This window comes from Lissotriton vulgaris, chromosome 6, assembly GCF_964263255.1.
Source record: "Lissotriton vulgaris chromosome 6, aLisVul1.2, whole genome shotgun sequence".
Taxonomy (NCBI): Eukaryota; Metazoa; Chordata; class Amphibia; order Caudata; family Salamandridae; genus Lissotriton; species Lissotriton vulgaris.
The window spans coordinates 1,752,593,472-1,752,615,997 of NC_141694.1; the positions used below are offsets into that span (position 1 = coordinate 1,752,593,472).

Below are 22,526 nucleotides of genomic sequence, written 5' to 3' on the forward strand. Positions count from 1 at the left end.
CTTGGGCAGATTCTTGGCAAAAGAATACTACATTTATGCTACACCTCACTTACTTCTTCCCTTGTACTAAGCTTAGGTTAGGTACCCTGGGGTAGGCGTATTTTAGAAGCACAAGTTGAGTACTTTTAGACTCTGTTATTTATGTATGTAGTTATCCCTGGTTTAGGAACCATACAATGCTCTTACAGTATTATTTTATCCTACTCTTTATACTGTATGCATTATATTTTATACACAGTTTTACAATTGTAGCAGTTAATTTCTTATGCTTGAGAAAGCAGACTGTTCAATAAATCCTTTTATCAAAAAACACCCGTCTTTCTACTTTCTCTGCACCTCTAGTGAAACGAAGCTTGCACGATTGACTGAGTGAAATGTCTATCTATTGTTTCCACGACTCTGAAGATATGTTTTATCTTGGGAAAACAAAGTTGTCATGTTTATCCGGTTGTCAGAGACTAATCCCTTCTTGTGAATTTGAGAAAGTTGCTAGTGACCTCTGAGCTAGCTGGCACACACATTAAGTCTAGTATATTCAATAGAGACCTAGTCGACCTCAGTCCTACGTCTAATCTATAGGATATACTATTCCAATGCGCAGAGCCTATTGGGAATATAGGAACTACACTACAATAGGGGATACCAGCTTCCTGGTCAAAGAGTGGTATGGTGTCCATTTTAGTCACACTTGTCAAAAGGTACACTTTGCCTGTTCACCTGAATGACTCCGGCTCTCCACCCATGGTACCAGCGGCGGAGAGCGAGTGTCATTCAGTTGTATGGGCACCTTTTTCCACGAATGTATGGGCAGAAACATGCCAGCCTAACTCCTGTGGTGGTGGGAACTATTGCCCTCAATCTACTGCCCCACCAATTTGTTATCTTACCTATTGTACCCACTAATAAAGGCAATTAGCTGGGGTGCTTTAGGTATTTTTAACTCACTCATCTGGATCCCTCTATTATCCAGTAGCTTTTATCTAAGAACTCCCTCCTACGCCGAGTACAACGGGAGGTCGAGTCTGCCCTGGTGGTACTGTCTTACCAGGGTGGGGAGAGGTTGGCAATGATGAAGCATGACACAATTTTGTGTGAGAGGCTTCCTCTTCCATAAGGGTGACCTCCCTTGAGAACTCACACAGGAATTCTGTGACTGTCTCAGAGGGACCATTGGTTGTTTGCCTTAGTAGGGATACTAGATTGTGTATTTTACCTACAGATGCCATACTTGTTTTGGAAATTGTAAGTGTCAGCTCCCCCCTCTCTTCCTCTCCAGGTAGAGCTATCAGAATGCCAATGAATGCAGTTGAGTACTCAGACAGACCTACCCTTCCTGTGTTTGTGGCTGTCTGAAGGGAATGCACAAAGGATAGTTGTCACCCACCCCAGACATGTAATGAAGGCAGGCTGCAAGGCATGCAGAACAGTAAGAGCAGAGATATGTCCAATTTCTAAAAGTAACATTCCTAAAATAGTATTGTTAAATCCAACTTTATTAGTAAAAGATATGCATCATTTCTATTCCCAAGATATGAACCATGATGAAGCTACTGCTTTCAAATTAGGAATTACAGCTTAAAAAGTGCTTTAAGGAATTCCCACTCTTAGCCTATGAGAGGAGTGGGCCTCACCGTAGTGAGAAATCAATTTAGCTGGACAGGACATATGTATAATAAAAGGGGAGTTTAGGGCTTGACAAGTGGTTTTAAATGCTAAGCACTGTGCAGACAAGCCTTGCAATGGCATGCCTGAGACAGGTTTGAAAGGCTACTTGTGTTCAGATTACAGGCCATTGGGTATACAATATACCACTTACAAGGGATTTAGAAGTAAACTAAATATGGCAATGGGGCATGCATCAATGCCAACTTGTTTAGGGGAGAAGCACCTGCCCTTTAGCACTAGTCAGCAATGGTAAAGTGCACAGAGTCCTATAGCCAACATAAAGATTCATCAAAAAGAGGAGGTAGGCAGGAAAAATGTTTAGGGGAAGACCACCCTAAGAATGACAAGTCTAACAGTGTTTACAAGAGCTTTCCTAAAAAAAATCTTAAAATTACTTTCTTTTAGTTAACCAGAAAGACAGGGTCTGCAAACACCTCGGTTACAGCATGTGTTGACAAATCTTATGTAAAAGCCTGTATAAATGATGGGAAAAATAGCATTTCCCGGTTTGTGTTTTTCAGAGGGAGCAAAAGGCGGAACGAGACCATGAACTAACACACCAGTAACACAAGTGAGAGTGCCAAAGCAAAATACTAATGTGTAGAACATTTATCTTGACTGGTGTCAGAAGATACTAATTTTGAAGGAGTGAATCACACAGTTTCCAATTACGGAAACAGGTAACAGCTGAGGCAAGAAACATGCCTACAGTTTCAAGGCAGGTCCAAAAATACTGAGTGCCTGATTACGAGTTTGGTGGATAGGGTTACTCTGTCACAAACGAGACGGGTATCCTGACGGCCAAATTACAATTCCATCATATCCAATGTAATTTATTGGTTGGGATATCGTCACGTTTGTGATGAGGTATCCCATCCGCCAAACTCATAATCAGGCCCAGAGTGCAGAAGATTGATAGAATCAGGGAGTATATACAAAGACAGATGGAATCCCTACTACAATATGACAAACTTTGCATTATATTTGGATAATAATTTGTACTATTGGTTGTGTACTGAATTAAAAATGTATTAAAAAAAAGTGCCCTGAAGACTGAAGCCTATGTGTTCTAGCCTGGTTTAAGAATAGCTATATCAAGGAGATAGCCACAGAGTCACACCTGAATCTCACTATCCATTTCCAAGAGAGTGCAGCAATTTATCTGTTTCACTCTTAATGCTAATTCTGATTTCCCTATTATTAGATCTCTAAGTATCGAAAATCAGGGCATGCGCACTATGATGGTCTTTGTACTCCAGCTTTCTCAGGCTAGCAGCTGACCAACTTGACAGAAAAGAATGGAAGATTATTTACACAAGCAATAAATGCATAGACTTCTGCCCCACAGCCCTCGATCAAGAACTTTTCCACCAACAAGTTGAAAGCAGCCATCGAGACTATGTTGTTCGCATAACCTACCACTTTAGTGCAGGAATGAATGAACGAATCTCGTTGCGTGCTCTGCATAGCAAAATGCGATGTAGCGCACGCAACGAAATTCATTTTATGTATTTAAATGTTTACTTACCTGCGTTCCTCCATATACCGGTGTTTACTATCCCACACCCTGTCCCTCCCCCGCCCCACCTCACCGCCCCACAGAACTCCTTTCACGGCCGCTACTGCTTTACACTAATAAGAATCATAATTTACTGTGATGTGCAATAAAATAAAAACATGTTTCTTACTCTGCTAAGGACAACTGCTTGCTAGGAAGCATCAGTATTGTTCTATTAAAATTAGTTGCAATTGGTATTTGTTTTAATGTAACATTTTAGTGTAAGCAAATATTCTCATATTTAAGGCAGCAGCATAGTTTTCTTTTCTGTATTTTTATCTTGTGTCATATACTCCCAATAAAAATAATAATGTATAACCAGCACAAATCCTATTGACTTGGTAAATGCTTTATTTAGTTTTTAAATAATTTGAGGAAAGAGTCCCGCTACACCACAAGTTAAATAACAGTGTGGTGCAGAGCCTTCCTACGAGCATTACAGGCCCTCGTGCAAAACTGTGCACTGGACCCTGCCTACACAGCCACTCACAGAAATAATGTTTAACAGAAAATTTGTGTTAAATTATGGTCTGCGTGGGCCCCTATGCTTGTGGGGCCCCCGGGTAACTACCCAGCGTGCCCATGCGTTAAGACGGCACTGGTGAGGTGTTCTTTTCATTCAACATAGTATCACCTTTTCCTTTAGTACTGTGTTTTACATAGAATAGATTGAATTTCATAAAACAATGTTCAAAGGATAAAAACTGTGATCTCAGAACACATAAACTTACTTGTAAAACCCAGTTGCAGACAGGCTCACCCGGTCCAAATACGCAGCAGATACCTAAAACAGATTATATTTTTTAAAATGTTGATAGACTAATATGAAATGTCCAAGACAACAATAAGGGAATGTAGTTTTCCATCCCCTTATCATGTAGCTAGAATTATGCATTAACAGCATAAGGTGCAGTAGCATCAGGCCCCATGATAATGCACACAGCTAATTACAAGGTAGCCATTTTGTATCATAAAACAACTCACTTTTAGAGGCCGTGTCACTTTATCTACATTTTCATCGTGGCATACACCCAAAAGCTTTCAATGACATGTAAAAAGCGGGGCATGCATGTTCCCCCAGGTGTGGCTTTGGAGGCCTCCCATAGAAGGATTCACAAAGCAAGAATCAAAGGGTGCACGTGTCTTGTTTGATTTTGCCTCTATTCTGATAATTTTTCAAAGGGTTTAACATGTTGTTTCTAGATTTGTCAAATCTAGCGAATACTCTATTTTCGCTTGATTCAACATGACAAGTTGAATAATGATTTCACACCAACCTGTGGGTTTTTCCAAGCACAAATTATAATTGAGTTATAAGGGTCCCAGTGTCGAGTTTTGCAAAATGTTGTAAGCAGTTTACAATACAGTAAAACCAAAACCGCCTGTGATCCTACTGTTGTCCCGTGAGTTTGGAATGGAAAAATATTATTGTCCTGGGGAAAAAATAGGGAACAGTGAAGGTCGAAAATATATCACTTGTATTCTGGGGATGAGAGGCGGAGCAGAGATTAGAAAAGCAGGAATGCTGAAAGGGCCCAGCTGCCTAGATTATGCTGAGTGTAACAGAGGCATTTACAATCTTGTTCAGAACTTCAAGGGGTCAGGTGTGATGCAGAAGGGAAACCGACATTTTAAGAATAAGGAGACTTCATATTGGAGTGACCTTTCCTCAGCTGGTACAGAAGGGCATTCTAGCAGTCACGGCTGCTATCCATTCTATGTGTTGGGGCAGTGAAAAACAGTACGGGAAAACTAAATAAAAAAATAAATGAATATACATTTGCCTGTGCTCTGGCACCTTGCTACTCCTCTGCTCACGGCACTGCAGTTCACAGAGGCACAGGCTGCCAGCTCACCATGTAATCCCAGCCATTCTCTCATGCTATTACTCCCACAATGAGAGAAGCCCTGGGATTGGGCGGAGCTGGCTGGTTTCACACTCCGGCAGGGACTGGGAGCCTGTGCTGTTGAGCCCTGCAGATATCTCCAAGGTATAGCCTGAAGATATCCAAGTGTGCATGTCGGTTTGGCCGGCCGTGGACTTTCAGTGCCCACTATGCCTCATTCCCTTGCTGGTGACGCTACGACCTGGCCCGGCACCAGACTTGGCAGACTCAGCAAACTCGGCCCAGTCAATGAAAAATAAAATGATAATAAAACTGTTTTATTATCTTTCCATTTTTCATTTGCTGCTTTTAAGCTGTGAAGTAATGGTCCTCCACCATAGTGGAGTAGCGGCCTCTGCATTCTATTAGGTTCATTGGATGCTTGGCATTAAGAAAGCTTTGTGTCTCAGGGAGTCTTTAACTTGATGTACATTTTTTCCTGCCTCTAATTCATATCATTCATGGGTGCACAGTTGTGATCTGACTATACTAATCTAAAGTTGATATGGGCCACATGGCTTCATACCCCTGTAGTTTGATTAGGACATATACTGGGTGCCAGCCTGGAGTACATTACAGTCGGGAGGAGGAATATGACTACTGCAAGAGGAAGCATGATCGAGTGGAACAGCAGTAAAAGGTCCTTCTTACCAGCAGTCTTCATTTGAAGCACAAAGGACAATGCATTGTCAATGGTTAGCTCCTGATTGTGACCATTGCTTTGCTTGGGTGAAAAAAGGGTTGTGAACAGGAAAGGTTCTAGGTTCACAGGGCCACCTGCTGCACTATCATTCGGACTCTAAAAAAGATTGCCCCATATCTGTCATCGGATGCGTGCAAACAGGCAACAGTCGCCCTGGTCTCTTCCAGGCTTGATTATTGCAATGCGCTATATGGGGGCATTAACAAAAAATCTCTTCAGCGCCTCCAGGTAGTCTAAAATGCCGCTGCCAGGATGGTTCTTAACCTCCCTAGGCGCACATCTGCTACCAGGGATAGGAAAGATCTCCATTGGCTACCAATTCAAGCCAGGATCTCTTTTAAAATTCTCTGCCTGGCCCACAGGGTGGTCTTTGGATCCGAAGGGATCAGATCCCTTGTTAGCCCCTATACCCCCAGCAGATCCCTTTGCTCGGCCTCCAGAAATCTGCTCATCGTTCCTAGATTTAAAAGGTGAGATGGGGAGGAAGAGCATTTTCCATCTTGGCTCCCAAATTACGGAACTTGCTTCCACCTGAACTCTCCAGTCAACCCTCATTAGGGGTTTTTCGTAAACTTTTGAAGACCTGGCTCTTCTCCCTGGCTTATTAAGCCCTATGGTATCCCCCCTATGTTGTTCTATGTCTGTCAGTTTCCTGCGCCTTGATGCCCTTCTGGGTTAAGTTTTGCACATTATAAGACACCCATTCATTCATTCACTTGGATTAAGTGTTCAGAAAGAAGTAGCTTATTTGCATTTACTCCTGGCTGTGCAGGAGTCAACCAGAAACCCCACTGTGCAGGTCATTTTCGTGATAAATAATCTCAAAGCTGATATGAGTAGGATGAAAAGCCAATATATGCATTAAAAGGGATTTCCAGCATACTCAATTCTCGAGGCTCTTCAAGTATGATATGGGATATTAGTGGTAGATGATAGGCAGGAAACTGTTGTCTCCTAATAGGAATACAGAAAAGTAAAGAAGGAAAACACTTTGTAATGGCAATTGGCCTTTTAGGTGGTGCAGAATGATTTGCTGATCTACTGTATTGAAGGTCGCCAAGATGTCAAGCTAAATTACAGTTAAAGCAAGAGCAGGTTTCAGGCAGTGCTTCCCAAATATCCATAACTTACTTTCTGTACATCTGTGCGGAGCGAGAGTAAAGCTAGACAGAAAGGAACTCAACAAGTCATTACTTTTAAGTTGCTAGGAATGTGCAATTTAGGGAAGACACCAGTTGGGCGAGAGGTTTGAGATGGTCTCAAGACCAGCATTGGCTTTTTAGGTATTGGGGGGATGAGGGCATGCTCCTAAATTAAGAGGAACTTCTCTGTGGTGCTGAGATTCTTTGATGAGCTGAAACAAGAGAGGAGCAATCAATGTAGCCCTGTTTGAGTCACATATATCTGCAGTATGAGCATAGGAGAATCCTTATGAAAAGGGTTGCTTTATGAATTTGGCCTAGAAGGAGTGTTGGGATCTCTGGAGCTGCCAAGACAGGACATAATAAACAAAGCACTTACGGATCTTCATGTGTACTTCTTTTCAAGGGTACAATCCGCATGAACTTTCTATAGCATTATTGGGAGGCGCCTGAGTGTGGCATCAATGGAAACTACCCAAGAAATTAGACAATCAGAATTAGGCAACTTTCTTTGTAGAGTTAGAATTAGTATTTATTTTTTGTCCTTCATTATGATGGCCAGTGACTGATGATTGTTGTCGAAAGAAACACCTTGAAAATGTAAAAAAACAAAAACAAATATAGTGCTAAATGCTCATGGCTTCTTTTTCATTTTTAATATTTCAAGCAAAATTAAAATTATGTTTGACAGTGACCTGATGGAGTAAGCAAAAGACACACAATTGATGGATGGATTGCAGAACAAATCAAAATATCACCCCCAGTCAAGAGATCTGGGTTAAATCCATCATTCTTTTGCTCACCATACCACCCCAGTTTAGACCTGGCCATATGCAAATCGGAAACAAGCATCCTAGCACCAGTTTCGGGGTTTCACCCCTCATCAGCCAGTATAGCTTGATTCCAGTAGCACAGTGAGCCCAGGACCCACGTTTGGGCATACCCAACGCACTTAGGGCAAGTAAGCAAAAGACACACAATTGATGCACGGAATGCAGAACAAATCAAAACATTCACCCCTGGTCATGAGATCTGGCTTAAATCCATCATTGTTTTGCTCACCATGCCACCCTAGTTTTTTGTGTCTGAACTGGGGTGGCAAAGTGAGCTAAAGAATGATGATGGAGTAACCCAGATCTGTGACTGGGGGTGAGTGTTTGAAAAGTTTCAGCACTCCGTCTACCATCTCGTGTTTGCTTCGTTTGCCCTAAGTTGGCAGGGTATTCCCAGACATGGGTCCCTTGCTCACCTTGCCACTGGATTCAAGCTAGCCTGGCTTATGAGGGCTGTTAGTCTGAAACCGGTCACAGGATGCTTGTTTCCGATCCAGGAAAGACATGTCTTGGTAGTTCGGGTTCGACTGTTCCCATGAGGCGCAGGGTCAAGACTGATTTGCATATAGCTGTGTCTGAACTGGGGTGGCAAAGTGAGATAAAGAATGATGATGGATTAAACCCAGATATGTGACTGGGGCGAGTGTTTGAAAAGTTTCAGAACTCTGTCCATCTTCGCCTTGTGTTTGCTTTGTTCGCCCTATGTTGGCAGGGTATGCCCAGATGAGGGGCCCTTGCTCACTTTGCCACTGGATTCAAGCTAGCCTGGCTGATGACGGCTGTTACCCCGAAACCAGTCCCAGGATGCTTGTTTCCAGTCCAGGGAAGACATGGCTTGGCAGTTCGTGCTGGACTGTTCCCATGAGGAACAGGGCCAAGACTGATTTGCTTATAGCTATGTCTGAACTGGGGTGGCAAAGTGAGCTAAATAATGATGGTAGATTAAACCCAGATCTGTGACTGGAGGTGATTGTTTGAAAAGTGATAGCACTCCGTCCATCATCTCCTTGTGTTTGCTTTGAGTGACCTGATGGAGGCAAACTCTGAGGCAGTCACTCTAAGATAGGGTTGGTTCCATGGCAGCATCAGCAGATGAGTGCTAGAGTACTCCTGTGAACTGCAAATGTGGCTTCACTGATCACACAAAGGTGTGACATGTAGTCATTGTGCCTAATAATGCAAGTCCCTGATAGTTGCATCTTTATTTGTGTGCTTTGTAATTCCATGTGGACCAGTCTCTGGATTATTATTATTAAGTGTTTAGGAACGGCTGGGCTTTTTGACACATTTTTAATTAAATGTAATTAAATGTAAAAAAAAATGTACCTGTCTAATTAAATTATTGCAGCTATAGGACATAATATTGTTGCTTTTCCGGGTAGTGTTTCTGTTTTGACAAAATGCATATTCTTGGTTTTTGTTGCTTTGCTGTTTCACCTCTTTTTTGTTCTGGTTCAAAAAGGGTTCTGCCTGCTCCATTTTACGTGTGTTAGCATCATTCAATCCTAGATATGACCATTTGTTGGTTTCTTCAAGCAGTTCTAAATTTCTAAACATAAACTTACCCATTCTTCCCATGTTCCATCGGGTTTAGAAGACTTGAATGGCTCCAGCCGCTGCACAATAGTCTGACAAGCATTCTAAAGGAAGAGAGAATTTATGAGCATCACTTGCACATAATTATCACATACAGAAGCCCAGATCCATCATACAAGAACATAAAACCATAAATACAGGAACCAGAATTTACCCTATAAAGGGACACAGAACAGAGAGATGCCTTTATGATAACATGTACTCTACAAATGTAGGACTGTTCTGAGAAAGAGCTTTTCAGAAAACACACAAGCCAATGTTCAACCCCTATGTAGACAAAGATGAAACCTTGACGCAGATGAGTGTAAAACTAGTAGGCTTCCTAATTTTGGGATTGCCATGGACCTGCTAGGTTTGTTGGGACGCTGATCATATATCTAACCATATGTTTAGCATGATGGATGTATCTGAGTGATCACTGCATGGGTTCAACTCACTTCCGACCAGTCGGAGTAGCAGAGCTTATTTTCTAAGAAGGGGTCACTTGCTGTTCGCGTCACAGACTGTTGGTATCTTCTATAGTTTTATCTGACCTATTATTGTACAGCATTGTCTAGTGTTTCAGATGGAAGCATTTCCTTCTGAATGGAATCATAAGGTCCCTCCTCCCTACCACCAATTGATTACTGATTGAGTCAGTTTGTGAACTAGATGAAGGGGGGACCTGGTTTATAGTCAACGAGTCTTTCTTTTACTCTATAAGGGCTACATTTCAGGAAGTGTGCGATATTGACGACTGGAGCAAAAGGGACATAATTCCTGAAGTCACATACTGGGCATTCCAGAAATGGAACTTCCTTTTTGCCATTTAAAAACAATCTACGAGACAGCCACCAGTTTACTGTAGGTGGAAAAGGCATTGCCTGGGGCTTTCCTCTTACAATAAATATGTGCACTCAACAGCTGTAGTACCCATCACATAAAATAAGCTCAACATTGATGTTTGATAAAGAGATTCAAAATTAATGCAGTTACTGTTACATGATTGATAGATGAGGTATGACTACTAGAGACATTCTCTTAGAAGTTATGATAGCAGTACATTTTACTGCTGCATTACTATCACTGAATCGTCAATTCACACTTTTCTTTCTGACCAGTGGTATTTGATACACAATGCAAATTACCAAAGGTGGTGAAAAAGATAAACTGCAAGAAATCAGAATATTATGTCCTCTTGGAGAAATTGTGTAAGTGCTACTGCCATTATTATTGATCAGTGATATTTGCCAACAGTATTGACGCTGTTCCTCTAATGGCCATTTGGAACACGATAACCATCAGGATTATCACCCTGGAAACTAGTTATCTCAGCATACTTGTAATTTGCTGTGGCCTGTATTTCTTAAATAATTGAGCTTAGGATTCTCATCTATTTCAATTAATGGGTTGGCCAAGAACATGATATCACATTTTATGTTCAATGTTTTACACCATCAGTCAACTAGTTCACTAAAGCAGCTCACTTCCAGTGCACGTCAACTCAAAATATGTTTCTGTTATTTATAGCTTGTCATTTTCCCTTTCCTGCTTTATCCTTACAAGATGTTATCCCTAGTTTACAATTACTACTAAACACACCTCATCCACCACAACAATGCTGTAATAAGATATAGTTGCTGAAAAACTGTGTTGGATATTAGATGGCTTGTGACAATGCCTCTGTAGGCCATAAAGCCAGTCATTGGTTGTGAGTCATACAATGAGTCAAATACAAAATGGCTTCCCATTTCAAAAGGCCTAACTGTAAGTAAGTTTATTATGCATAGTTAATTAAAACCAGTGCAAAGCGTGTTACAAACAGTAAACATAAGATAAAAAGTAAAAAAATAGACATTAAAAAATCATTAAGATTTGTGCATTATTATCGTCGTTAAAAAGCATACATAGAAAAACCCAGTCTGATTAGCAAGGAGCAATTGTCTTTAAGGCGGGGCAGCGTATTCCTGTGAGTCCTGTGGGCCGCCTACATGTTGTCTGTGTCAATGTTCGGAAGTTTTTTGTTTTGACAATTTTTGCTCGATCATTGCAAGGAACTTAACGTATCTGCAATTCAGTTTCGTGTTCGAAGGGTTCAGGCAAGCGAGAACCGCTTGCCTTCTTGTGCGAGTTCCTAGCTGCTTAAGCTGGGCCTTTAAGAGCTGTTGACGGGCTGGCCGTAGCTCTTCGCAAAGGCAGGTCAGATGCAGTATATCGCCCTTGTCTGTTTTGCAAAACGGACAAACTTTGTGGCCATTTCTCCTGAGCCATTGTGGAAGATACTCTCCGCTGGGCAGAACCCCTAGTCTATGTTTCAAGAACTTCAGTTTTATTGTCTTAGGATAACCCTGGCTGAAGTAGGGTTGTGGTGTCAGCGTTTTATAAGAGTTTAATGACATCCAGGCATGGTTTCTTTTGGCGAATGTGGCCTTGTCCTCTAGTAAGGATAGTGTTTTAACAGTTTTCCAGACTAGTTTTTTAAATGAGTTGTGCCCGAGTTGCATGTCCCAAATCACAGTTAGATTAGTGGCCACTAGAGCAGTCTTCAGGTAGGATCTTGCCTGAGATGTATCCCTATTTTGGATGTCTTGCCATAGCAGCGAGTTTAGAGTGTTAGTGGGGGCCGAGCGGAGTTTGTGGCAGCAGTTGATATACGCTCCCTGTCTGGAAAGGGCTTGCTTTTGCAATCCAAATTCCAGCCTAAGTTGGGCCGGTGATGTGTAGGACGGAATGGAAAACATTGTTCTGTAGGCTTTTGTCTGGATTGTGTCCAGGTTCTTGGAGTCTCTCCCACGCAGCGCCTCGCTGCCATAGCAGATAGAGGGGAGTAGCTTGGCCTGGATAACTCTCAGATAGGGGGTTAGGATTGGCCCCATCAGTTGATTGGCTATGTTTTTTAGTGTGATGGCAATGCACGCCTCTCTCCTTTTTGCTTCCTGCTTTTGTTGTGCAAAGGTGCCATCTCTGTCGAAGAGAACTCCCAGGTATTTATAAACAAGTGCCGACTTTATTTTTTGACCGCCTAATGCCCATGTCTTCTGAGACTTCTTCTTGGTGTTGATCGACATAGTGCGTGTCTTGCTCAGATTTATTTTAAGCTTGTTTTCCGTGGCATAGCTGTGCATTTGGATCAGAAGCTGCTGCAGGCCGATGTAGGTGTGGCTAAGTAGCACAACGTTGTCCGCATACAGCAGGTTGCTAAACACACCTCATTCACCACAACAATGTTGTAATAAGATATAGTTGCTGAAAAACTGCGTTGGATATTAGATGGCTTGTGACAATGCCTCTGTAGGCCATAAAGCCAGTCATTGGTTGTGAGTCATACAATGAGTCAAATACAAAATGGCTTCCCATTTCAAAAGGCCTAACTGAACAATGGCTCACTTTACTTATTGACACTGGTTGAACATTATTTCCCAACATGTGTTTTGTCATTGGTTGAAGGGAAGTAAGGTAGCAGAAGTTTGAAGAGAAAAAAGTTATCTGCCATAGGAGTCAAGCCCTCACATTGACTTTTTCTTGTCAGTTTGTTTGAACCGTGATCGCTAAAAATTGTTGTCTGTAAGAATATTGTGTATGAAATATTGTTTGAGACAAATATTGACATGAAGATGTTTTTATACAACTATTGTACCATTAGATGTATTAATAACTCCGATGGGGTGATATTTTTGGAAATAAAGCTTAGGATACAATGTTTCTATCAGACAATATTCTGACTACGATATTCTGGTACCACATCCCAAGAATTGACTGAGGGGGCTTCTGCCAAATAAAGGATCACCCATTCTGTAGGTGGCAACCTTCCCTTCTGTTTCCGCTCTACTTTCATTGATTGTTAGCAATTTTTCATGATTCTGGGGCATATTTGTTGTTAGTTCATGAGTTTCGATGTTGAGAACAAAAGGTATTCATTACAAATAACAAAAGCGTATGGCTTGATTTAATCTGAGGGCTCTATTTCAGTACCCTGGAGTAGATTTATTGTATTACATGCGCTAGATTTGAGATAAAAATGACGTGAGCATCTTTAGAAATGCCTTAAGTGTACTGTTTGATCTAATCTCCTTGTGGGGTGAATTCCCCATTATGCAGTTATTTCTAATGCTTCCTGAAATCGGGTCTCCACACAGGAACCTTATTAGTGCTTTACACATATCCAAATTGTTGTTGAGACAGAATATCGAGCTGGAAATGTCGACTTGCACACATATTGAGCTGGAAAATATCGTGATTCAGAAATATCGACAGCAAGAATATCGAATTTAAGGTAAGAAATATTGTTTTAAAAGATATAGAAGCCCTTAGTATTGTTTGCAAAAATTTAGTTACTTAAAATATCGATTTTTAAATTAGTGTTATGTATTTCAGTTTATATTTTAAATGTATGCGATGTATGTTTTTTTGTATAGGTATTGTTTATGTTTTTTATGTATGTGTTACATTTTTAGTAGTCATCAATTTTATTTGAATAACATTTTGCGTTTTTTTGTTCTGTAGCAGGTTGTGGATTTATAGGGGGATAGGGTGGGAAGTAATTTATTTATATTAAATGAATGATTTTTTTATTTATTTAATTTAGATTTTATAATGTTAATTGTAGAAAATAATTTGTTTGTAATTAATTATTAATTGGTTGTTAACTAAAATTAAATAAATAATTGATAATTAATTATGGTAATTGTATGATTTTTTTAGGTGCAGGTTGTGGAGTTTATAGGGGTAAAGGGTGGGAAGTTATTTATTTTTGATTAATTATTCATTCATTGTTAATTTATATCAGTTAATTGACTGCTAATTACTTATGGAAATGTGTAATTAATTTTAGGTGCGGGTTGTGGGGTTTATAGTAGTAAAGGTTGGGAAGTAATTTATGTTTAAATAATTAACAATTAGTTTTTAATTTCTATTAACTAATTAATTCATATTTAACTATGGTAATTGTGTGATTTCTTTAGGTGTGGGTGTGGGTGTGGGGTTTATGGGGTAAAGGGCGGGAAGCAATTTATGTTAAATTAATTAATAATTGGTTGATCAATAATGGTCATTAATCAATTGATATTTAATTAGGGTAGTTGTTTATATTTTTCTGTCTGTGGGTTTTACTTATTTTAGGGGTAAAGGGTGGGAACTATAGTAATTATACTTACTTTATAATTAGTTTTTATATACTATTAGTTTTCTAATTAAAAATGAGTTTTAATTGTGTAATTTTCTTTTTACTTTTTACAGTTTAATTTTACCAGTGGTTTGTGGGGATTATAGAGGTAAATGAGGGAAGTTTATACATTTTTAAGAGTTTCAATTTGATTTGCAATTCATAATATTTCTTTAATTGGTAATTAATTATGTGAATTGTGTAGTGTTTTGAGGTAGAAAATAAAAAAAAGTAAATTTATATAATAATTAATGTTTTTGATACTTAATAATTTAATTTTTTGTTTGAAAATTTGTTTTTATTTTATTTAATATAATATTTGTAGGTATTTGTCCTATGCATTTAACAATATAATATGTTTTTTATTTGTAATATTAAATATATTTGTATTAACATTTTTGATATACGTATATAGTTTTTTATTTATTTTATGTTTTAAATATTTTTGTTGTTACTATTTTCTTTGGTTTTAATTTTAAACTGACTGGAGTGAGAATATTAATTGTTACCCCTTTCCAATCCAACATTTTCCCTACTGTTGCACTGATTGGCGTGGGAATAGTTAATTTTTTCTTGCCACCAACACTTTCCCTACTTTTGCACTCACTAGAGTGGGAATAGTAAGTTTTACCCCTCCACTATCCAATACTTTCCCTACTGTTCCACTGAGTGAATTAGAAATAGTACATTTTATCCTGAAACTGCCGCTATCCAACACTTTCCCTACTGTTGTACTCACTGGAGTGAGAATGGTAAATTTTACCCCTCTTCTATCCAACACTTTCCCTACTGTTGCACTCACTGGAGAGGGAATACTAAGTTTTACCCCTCCGCTGTCGAACACTTTCCCTACTGTTGTTCTACTAGTGGGAATAATACATTTTACCCCTCTGCTATCCAACACTTTCCCTACTGTTGAGCTCGCTAGAGTGGAAATAGTAAGTTTTACCCCTCCGCTATCCAACACTTTCCCTACTGTTGCACTCATTGGAGTGGGAATAGTAATTTTTACCCCTATGCAATTCAACACTTTCCCTACTGTTGCACTAACTGGAGTGGGAATAGTAAGTTTTACCTCTCAGCTATCCAACATTTTCCCTACAGTTGCATTAATTGATGTGGGGATAGTAATTTGTTCCCCTCTGCTAACCAACACTTTTCCTACCATTACACTCACTGGAGTGGGAATAGTAAATTTAGCCCCTCGCGTATTCCAACACTTTCCCTACTGTTGCACTCACTGAAGTAGGAATAGTAATTTTTACCTCTCCTGTGTCCAACACTTTCTCTACTGTTGCACTCACTGGAGTGGGAATACTAAGTTTTACCCCCCGATGTCAAACACTTTCCCTACTGTTGTACTCACAGGAGTGGGAATAGTAAATGTTATCCCTCCGCTATCCAACACTTTCCCGGCTGTTGAACTTGCTGGAGTGGGAATAGTACGTTTAACCCGTCTTCTATCCAACACTTTTCCTACTTTTACACTCACTGGAGGGGGAATAGTAAGTTTTACCCCTGCGCAATCCAACTCTTTCCCTACTGTTGCACTGACTGGAGTGGTAATTTTAAGTTTAAAGATTTTTAAATAGTTTAATGTTTTAATTTATAACAGAATGTTTTGTATTATATACATACGTGTGTGTGTATATATATATATATATTATATGGGTGTATATACATTATGGGGTCGATTCCGATCCTGGTAAAAAAACGTCCGTACGATTCGTATCCGGAGCCCTCTCAGTACGAATCGTACCCATCCGTCCGAGTCGCCTAGTACCATCCGTATTTCGTGAATCCGTCCGAATCGTCACGATCCGTACGTATTGCAAGGCTGAAACCGTGAACCGTACGACTCGTACACATGCCGTACGACCCAACGAGTACGATCCGGAACGGGGTATGAGGACGCGATTCGTACGGCCCATGTCAGGTAAGTGCGATTCGTACGGAAAAGCACACAATCACATACACACCGTATGGCCCGTACCTCCCATGATCGCGGGGTACGGTGCGTACCCCTGCGATCATCGGGTGTACGCATCGTACCCCGGCGAACATGGGGTGTGGTCCGTACAACCCATGATCGCGGGGTACGGTGCGTACCCCCATGATTGCGGGGGTACGCACCGTACCCCTGCGATCATGGGGAGTATGCACCTTACCCGGGGGGGCGTTCCTTACCTGTTTCGAGGCGAACTTTGCTTTTATGGCTGTTTTCGTCTCTCGTAGGAAAAGGGTCGTACAGTGCGTACCCAACACGAATCGTACTTGCTGGGTCGGAAAAACCAGCCGCGAACCATATGGATGTCGCGTACAGCGTGTTCCGAGGGAGAATCGTACGGGGATTTCATTTGTTCGGTCTCTGTACGATTCGTACGGAGTACAGCTCCTGGTACGAATCGTACTTCATCATAAGCACGGGGTACGATTCGTACGGGAAAAACGCTCCGAACGGCTATTCGGAGCGGTTTTTCCCGAATCAGAATCAACCCCTATATGTGTATATACATAATATATATGTGTATATTTTTATATAATTCTAAAATAAATGAAAATGAATAGTTTAATAATTGTTTTAAAGTGAATATGTATATATATATATATATATATATATTGATTATTAAGTATGTGTGTTAAAAAAAAATTTCAATTACGTTTATTTGTTATATTTGTTAAAATGTATATTGAATCCACTCAATTTTCTTTAAATTAATTTTATTATTTAATATGTAATATTTTATTTCATATATATATAAAAATCGATATTTTGTACAACTATATTTTTAGCATCGATATCTTTTTTTCCAATATTTTTGTACTTACCTGTTTAAGTATAGGGAGTCAATATTTTTGCATTCTATATTTTTTCAATAATATTTTTTACTTCTATAGTTTTTACACAGATATTCTGCCAGTGAACCATCCTAATGTTCACACACACAACCAACTATACAGCGTATGGGAAATAATTTTGAATCTAGTATTGTATGTGGGAGCCAAAGTGTGGCTCAAAGACAAAAACTCAAGTGTCCATTACCGGCCTCTTTATTGGCAAAACCTTGCCCTAAAATGATCCCTCAGTTGCCCCATGAAAAAGTGTCAGGCTTTCTTGCATGAATATGTGTGCTGGATTATGGAATACAAAAAACACAACAATTCATGCATGCATGCATGAGAAAACTGCACATTTCTACACCTGTTAATCCCAAGTGCTCTCTGCAATATACACTTGTGTTGGGTAAAAAGGAAGCAAATCTATATTTACATGATAAAACATTTTGATGAATCGAGAAGGGCAGAATGTATCTAAAATTGTGGCGCAAATTGTGCACACAATTATTTATTTTATAAATAAAAAATGGCAACAAGTGGACAGCTAGAGACAAAGGGAAATACGGACTGGTAGAAAGAGGAAGGCAAGGAGGCAAATAGGTTGTGCACATTGGCAGACAGAGTGACAGGTAGATAGAAGGATGGACAAGTGGATGGGTTGACAGATAGATGGACAGGCGGATTAGATGGACTATAGAATGGATAAATAGATTGAAAAGTGGGAGGTCTAACAGATACTTTCGTCTTAAGTTATAAATATGCTTTATATCAATATGTTTCCTTTCCCACAATATGCAAAATGTAAAAAGTAAAGTATTCATACGTAGATGGCCATCCCGTTGAGGTCTGAGCTCGCAGAAGCAGCAGTCGGCGAGGTGTTGGGGACAGTGTTGGTGCTGGTCTCACTGATGTGAACTTTGGAAGCAGGAATTCCCAATGCTTTGCTGGCAACCTGAATAATACAAATATTGTGTGACTCTGTGGACATGCCATTTCCTTCCTGATATAATACTGGACATGTGTGATGGGCCATATAAACATTTAGCCTTCCGCAACCGTGTCCCTAATGAAAGTTGAACCAAACTATCATGACCTGTTGACTCTGGAATAAATATATACTGTTCTCAGTAAAGGGTTGAACTATTTCTACTAAAGTCCCTTTGACAATGCATGCTGGTGTCCTTCAACCAAACTTGGTATTATTTTTGTTTGGAAAATAATAAACAAATATATTTTCCAGCAAGACTGCTTAGCCTAAAAATACTTTTTTTAAAGGTCTACCATTGCCAAGAATCTAAAATCAAAGTCCGGCTGTAGAAAATCTTCAAATATTATTTAGCTCTCATTACCTACACACATTCTCACTTAGATAAATTTACAGCCAAGACTTTCTGAAACACATTAGATTTTTCAATACTATACATAAATTATATTGCATATTACATTCTGCATAATCATGAGACCTAACCATAGTTTCCACTGCATACCATTATTGGTTGTCCTGGAGAACTACTCCTTTCAAATCATGTCTTTTTTATTGGTCTTTAGTATAAGACTAGAGCTCTCATTTAAAACTTGTCAGTTAATGTAGTGGTCACCGCCAGTATTGAGGGATCACCACTATGCTAAGTGATTGGGCTACAGTGAGACACCACGGTATATGCTGTCATTGATTTGATACAGAGCAAAAGCAAGATTATCTTACATTTGATTGCGCCACTGCATTACTGGCTTGTTCTAAATGAATTACACTGGGCCCACGGGGTGGTAATCTCAACTCTATCCTCAATGTGCGTGAATGCAAATGGATGCAATATTTTGACTCTGTGCAAAGGGGCCTTAATGAACTGGAAACCACTTTCTCCCAGATGGCCCTCCTAGATCCGGATTGAACTAGCAACTGTATGCCTTAGTGTAGGCTGTAATGATGGCTTTTTTACTTCATTGACATGTACACTATGGCACGCTGGGCCAATCAATATCACAGAAGAATGTGTGTATGTATTGGTTTCTTGCACTTGACCAAATGTATGTATTAACAATGTGCACACCTGATGAATTGATGTCCTGGCTCTGGTTATGTTGAAATACCAGTCGACTGTGAAAACCCATATGACAACGTAAGGGACTACAAGGACAGTACTGTATACCACTTCCGCACCTTAATGATGACACTGAGACGTGTCTCCCTCAGTGGTTTATGTGGATATTTCACCTGTAAACTGTGTTTTGAATCTGTTCAGGTGAAAAATTGGTTACGTACAATTTTTGCTTTTGTCTCACTTGCCTTCCATGTGAATATTGCAGTAATGTCATATGTATACAACGGAATGTATTATGCTACTTGCCGGGACACACTTGTTTAGTAAGTAACCTACCGACCCTATTCTCTCCGTTTTTGAATGCACCTAAGTTTCCTTGTTCAGAAACGGTCCCCGGTTAACGAACAACAACTCTTCTTCCCTATTCCCTGGGCTACTCGTGGCTGATTGGCCAGAGCAGGGCGAGCCCCCTAGCAGCATTTAGCGCCGGCACCTCGCGGCGGCTCCCCTCACTGCTGACAGCCAGAGGAGAGGAAAGAGACAGACTAGCGCTGCGAGTAATCAGGTGAGCCCTGGCCACATCCCCTCCTAGCGCGCTTGCGAAAACATTCTAAAAATGACGGAGAGCCTCTCCCGCTGAAGTAAACTTTTAAACGCATCACCAACAGTCGTGCCTTAAATGTACCACGACTGGTGGAGCGAGCCAATGCCCCTCCTGACACTGCCCTCACCGGGTCGGGCGCTCCGGACCAACCCGGACCTAATCCCTACACCGCGCGTGTCATCAATCCCCTTTGACTTTGGGCACTCTAACATAGATTTACCCGAAGCAATGATTCTTTCATTTTAGACGCAGTAAATCGCGCTTGTTACGAAGCCTTTCCCTGTGACGTTAACGATGTTCCACGCGAATCATTTTACCTTTAGAGACCTTTGGCCCTTGTGACTTTTTTGGCGCGCTAACACTGATCGACTTCTACTACTTAGTGTTATGCCCTATTTTACTTCCAGAAACATACGGCGTTCCACCACGGACCGGCTGGTCCAGTGGACAACAGAATTCCACACATCTGAACTATTTCATGAAAAGCTCCCAGTAAGTTCTCCCCTTTTACAATTTTGATTGTATTGTTACTCTGGTGCTGTATCCCAGCTGGGCCAGCCCACTGTACTTATACCGCCTTTAATTAATTACAGACCTCACGTACAACAAAGGAACCTTGGAAGGTCCCCAGGCTGTAGGCCCAAACGGGCCTCATGCGAAGTAGGTAACATTTCACATAATTTCGAGTGCATTAATTACTATATGGGAGTATGAGATACATTCATTATTTTCGTATTATTTATAGGCGCTCCTGTTATATACACCCTCACGTCCTGATGAAGACCCCATCCTGAGGTTCTGAATTACCCGTACCTGTCAGGGGTCGAAACGTCGACTATTGTTACTTTTCACTGTTCCAAACATAGGACTAAATAATGGATAACTACGGAACCTATGTTTGAGATAGCTTTTGGAACCTTTAGATCTGTACATAGGCTGTAAAGGCTTTTCATTTCTCACTGTGATTTTAACTCAGTCACACCACCTTTACCCGGTCCCCACCTTCACCCCCACTTACCCATCCCTTCTAAATACCCTTTCTCTATGCACCTTGAGCGCACTGACACGTTCTTGAATTTACTCAATATATAGAAATGTGTTGATTCTAAGTTTATATTGCCAATGCATTAATTGCAATACCATCCACCATTTTGGTTGAAATTTATGCAGTTCACAAATGTAAGATGTGCTAAATAAATATGCACCGAATATATTGCTTTTTTTCGTCTGTTGAGCAACATTGATGTCCTTGATAGAATGAAAGTATTTCACTGAGAATAACAAGTACCATTTTGAGATTTTTCCTATTGTCTATATCAGACTCCGACCATTTATACATGTACTTGTTCTAAATGACAACAGCAGCAACAGCAATGGTCAGATGGTTGTTCACAGGAATGTGCTGTCTCTTGGCTTGGCTTTTGGAACAGAAAATCGCCCACACTCATCCAGTGATAGTTTCCTTTACTGGATTTCAGTTTATTCCAGAACTATTCATATTCACAAAAACATGGAGGTAGCAAGAAAATAGGTGCCTGGGAGGAGCCTTGTTGAATAACCTGTTTGCAGCAGGATTTACTGTCTCTGAGATTGATACTAGTAAAATGGACACAAAGGCTGCAATGCACTGGCTCTATTAGTACCATAAATTCAAATTAATTTCAGTCCTGTGATTTTCAGTAGAATGAAGGAAGTCCAAGTAAATAGGTTGATTTGATACACTAAAAATCAGAAAATGTCGATGCCAGTGCTCTACCCTGTTGATTGCCCGTACCACCCTCTTTCACAAGCAATAGTGACGTATCGTGCAGATAATAGATGATGATATTGGAGTACATTCTGTGTGATAAATGTACTTAAATTCAGTTGGGTACCTGAACCATCTTAGTGTGAAGTCCTTGACCCATTTCAGTCCCTCCGTGCGTAAGCAGTACTGATCCATCTTTGTACACAAGCACCAGAGCGCCCGCCTGTGAATAAAACAATAACAACTCAGCAATGTACGATGAAGGTTAATGCCTGTGGCCAACGAAATGCACAATTAAAATCAAAGTTCAAAATCTGAGGAAGGTCCTTAATTAATTGACAGATGTCCAGTGTTTGAAGCTTTTATCTTCATGTTGACATTAATATTTTTTTGAGTTTTGGTGTATTTTGTGGAATTTTCCAGAAACATAATGACTTGTGTTATGAAGTAAACCTAGGGGCCAAAATGTATGGTCTGTGGCATGACCAAGGGCTGCATTCATGCCAGAAGGGTGTTTGTGTGCCAGGCAGCGAGGCGGTTAAATTGCATATAGGGGAAGCGTAGCATGTACATGGAGTGGGCAGTTATTTTGAGGGTTTCCGTCTATCCTGCCCTCTAAATAAAATTCCTTGAATCTAGAAGACCCATAGATTGACAATACTGTCTTATGCTATATCTGAGTCGGTATTTCTCTACAGCACCCTGGGGACAGCCTTTTTGTGAGTAAAGTGTACAAAGAAAATGTAACTTGATTATTGACTTGGAATGAAAT

At 40.3% G+C, this 22,526-nt stretch overlaps 1 protein-coding gene across 2 annotated transcripts in view; it reads right to left on the reverse strand.

Annotated features, from left to right (window-relative positions):
* The window catches only part of LOC147709418 (xanthine dehydrogenase/oxidase-like), a 379,031-nt gene that overhangs the window by 31,813 nt on the left and 324,692 nt on the right, over positions 1 to 22,526 (reverse strand). For both annotated transcript variants that reach the window (XM_086927988.1, XM_086927987.1), the window contains exons 28-31: positions 21,882 to 21,977; positions 18,185 to 18,313; positions 9,353 to 9,427; positions 3,955 to 4,007 (exon numbers count right to left, since the gene is read on the reverse strand). In XM_086927988.1, the coding sequence (XP_086784114.1) occupies positions 3,955 to 4,007; positions 9,353 to 9,427; positions 18,185 to 18,313; positions 21,882 to 21,977 (353 nt within the window). The remainder of the gene's footprint in view (positions 1 to 3,954; positions 4,008 to 9,352; positions 9,428 to 18,184; positions 18,314 to 21,881; positions 21,978 to 22,526) is intronic.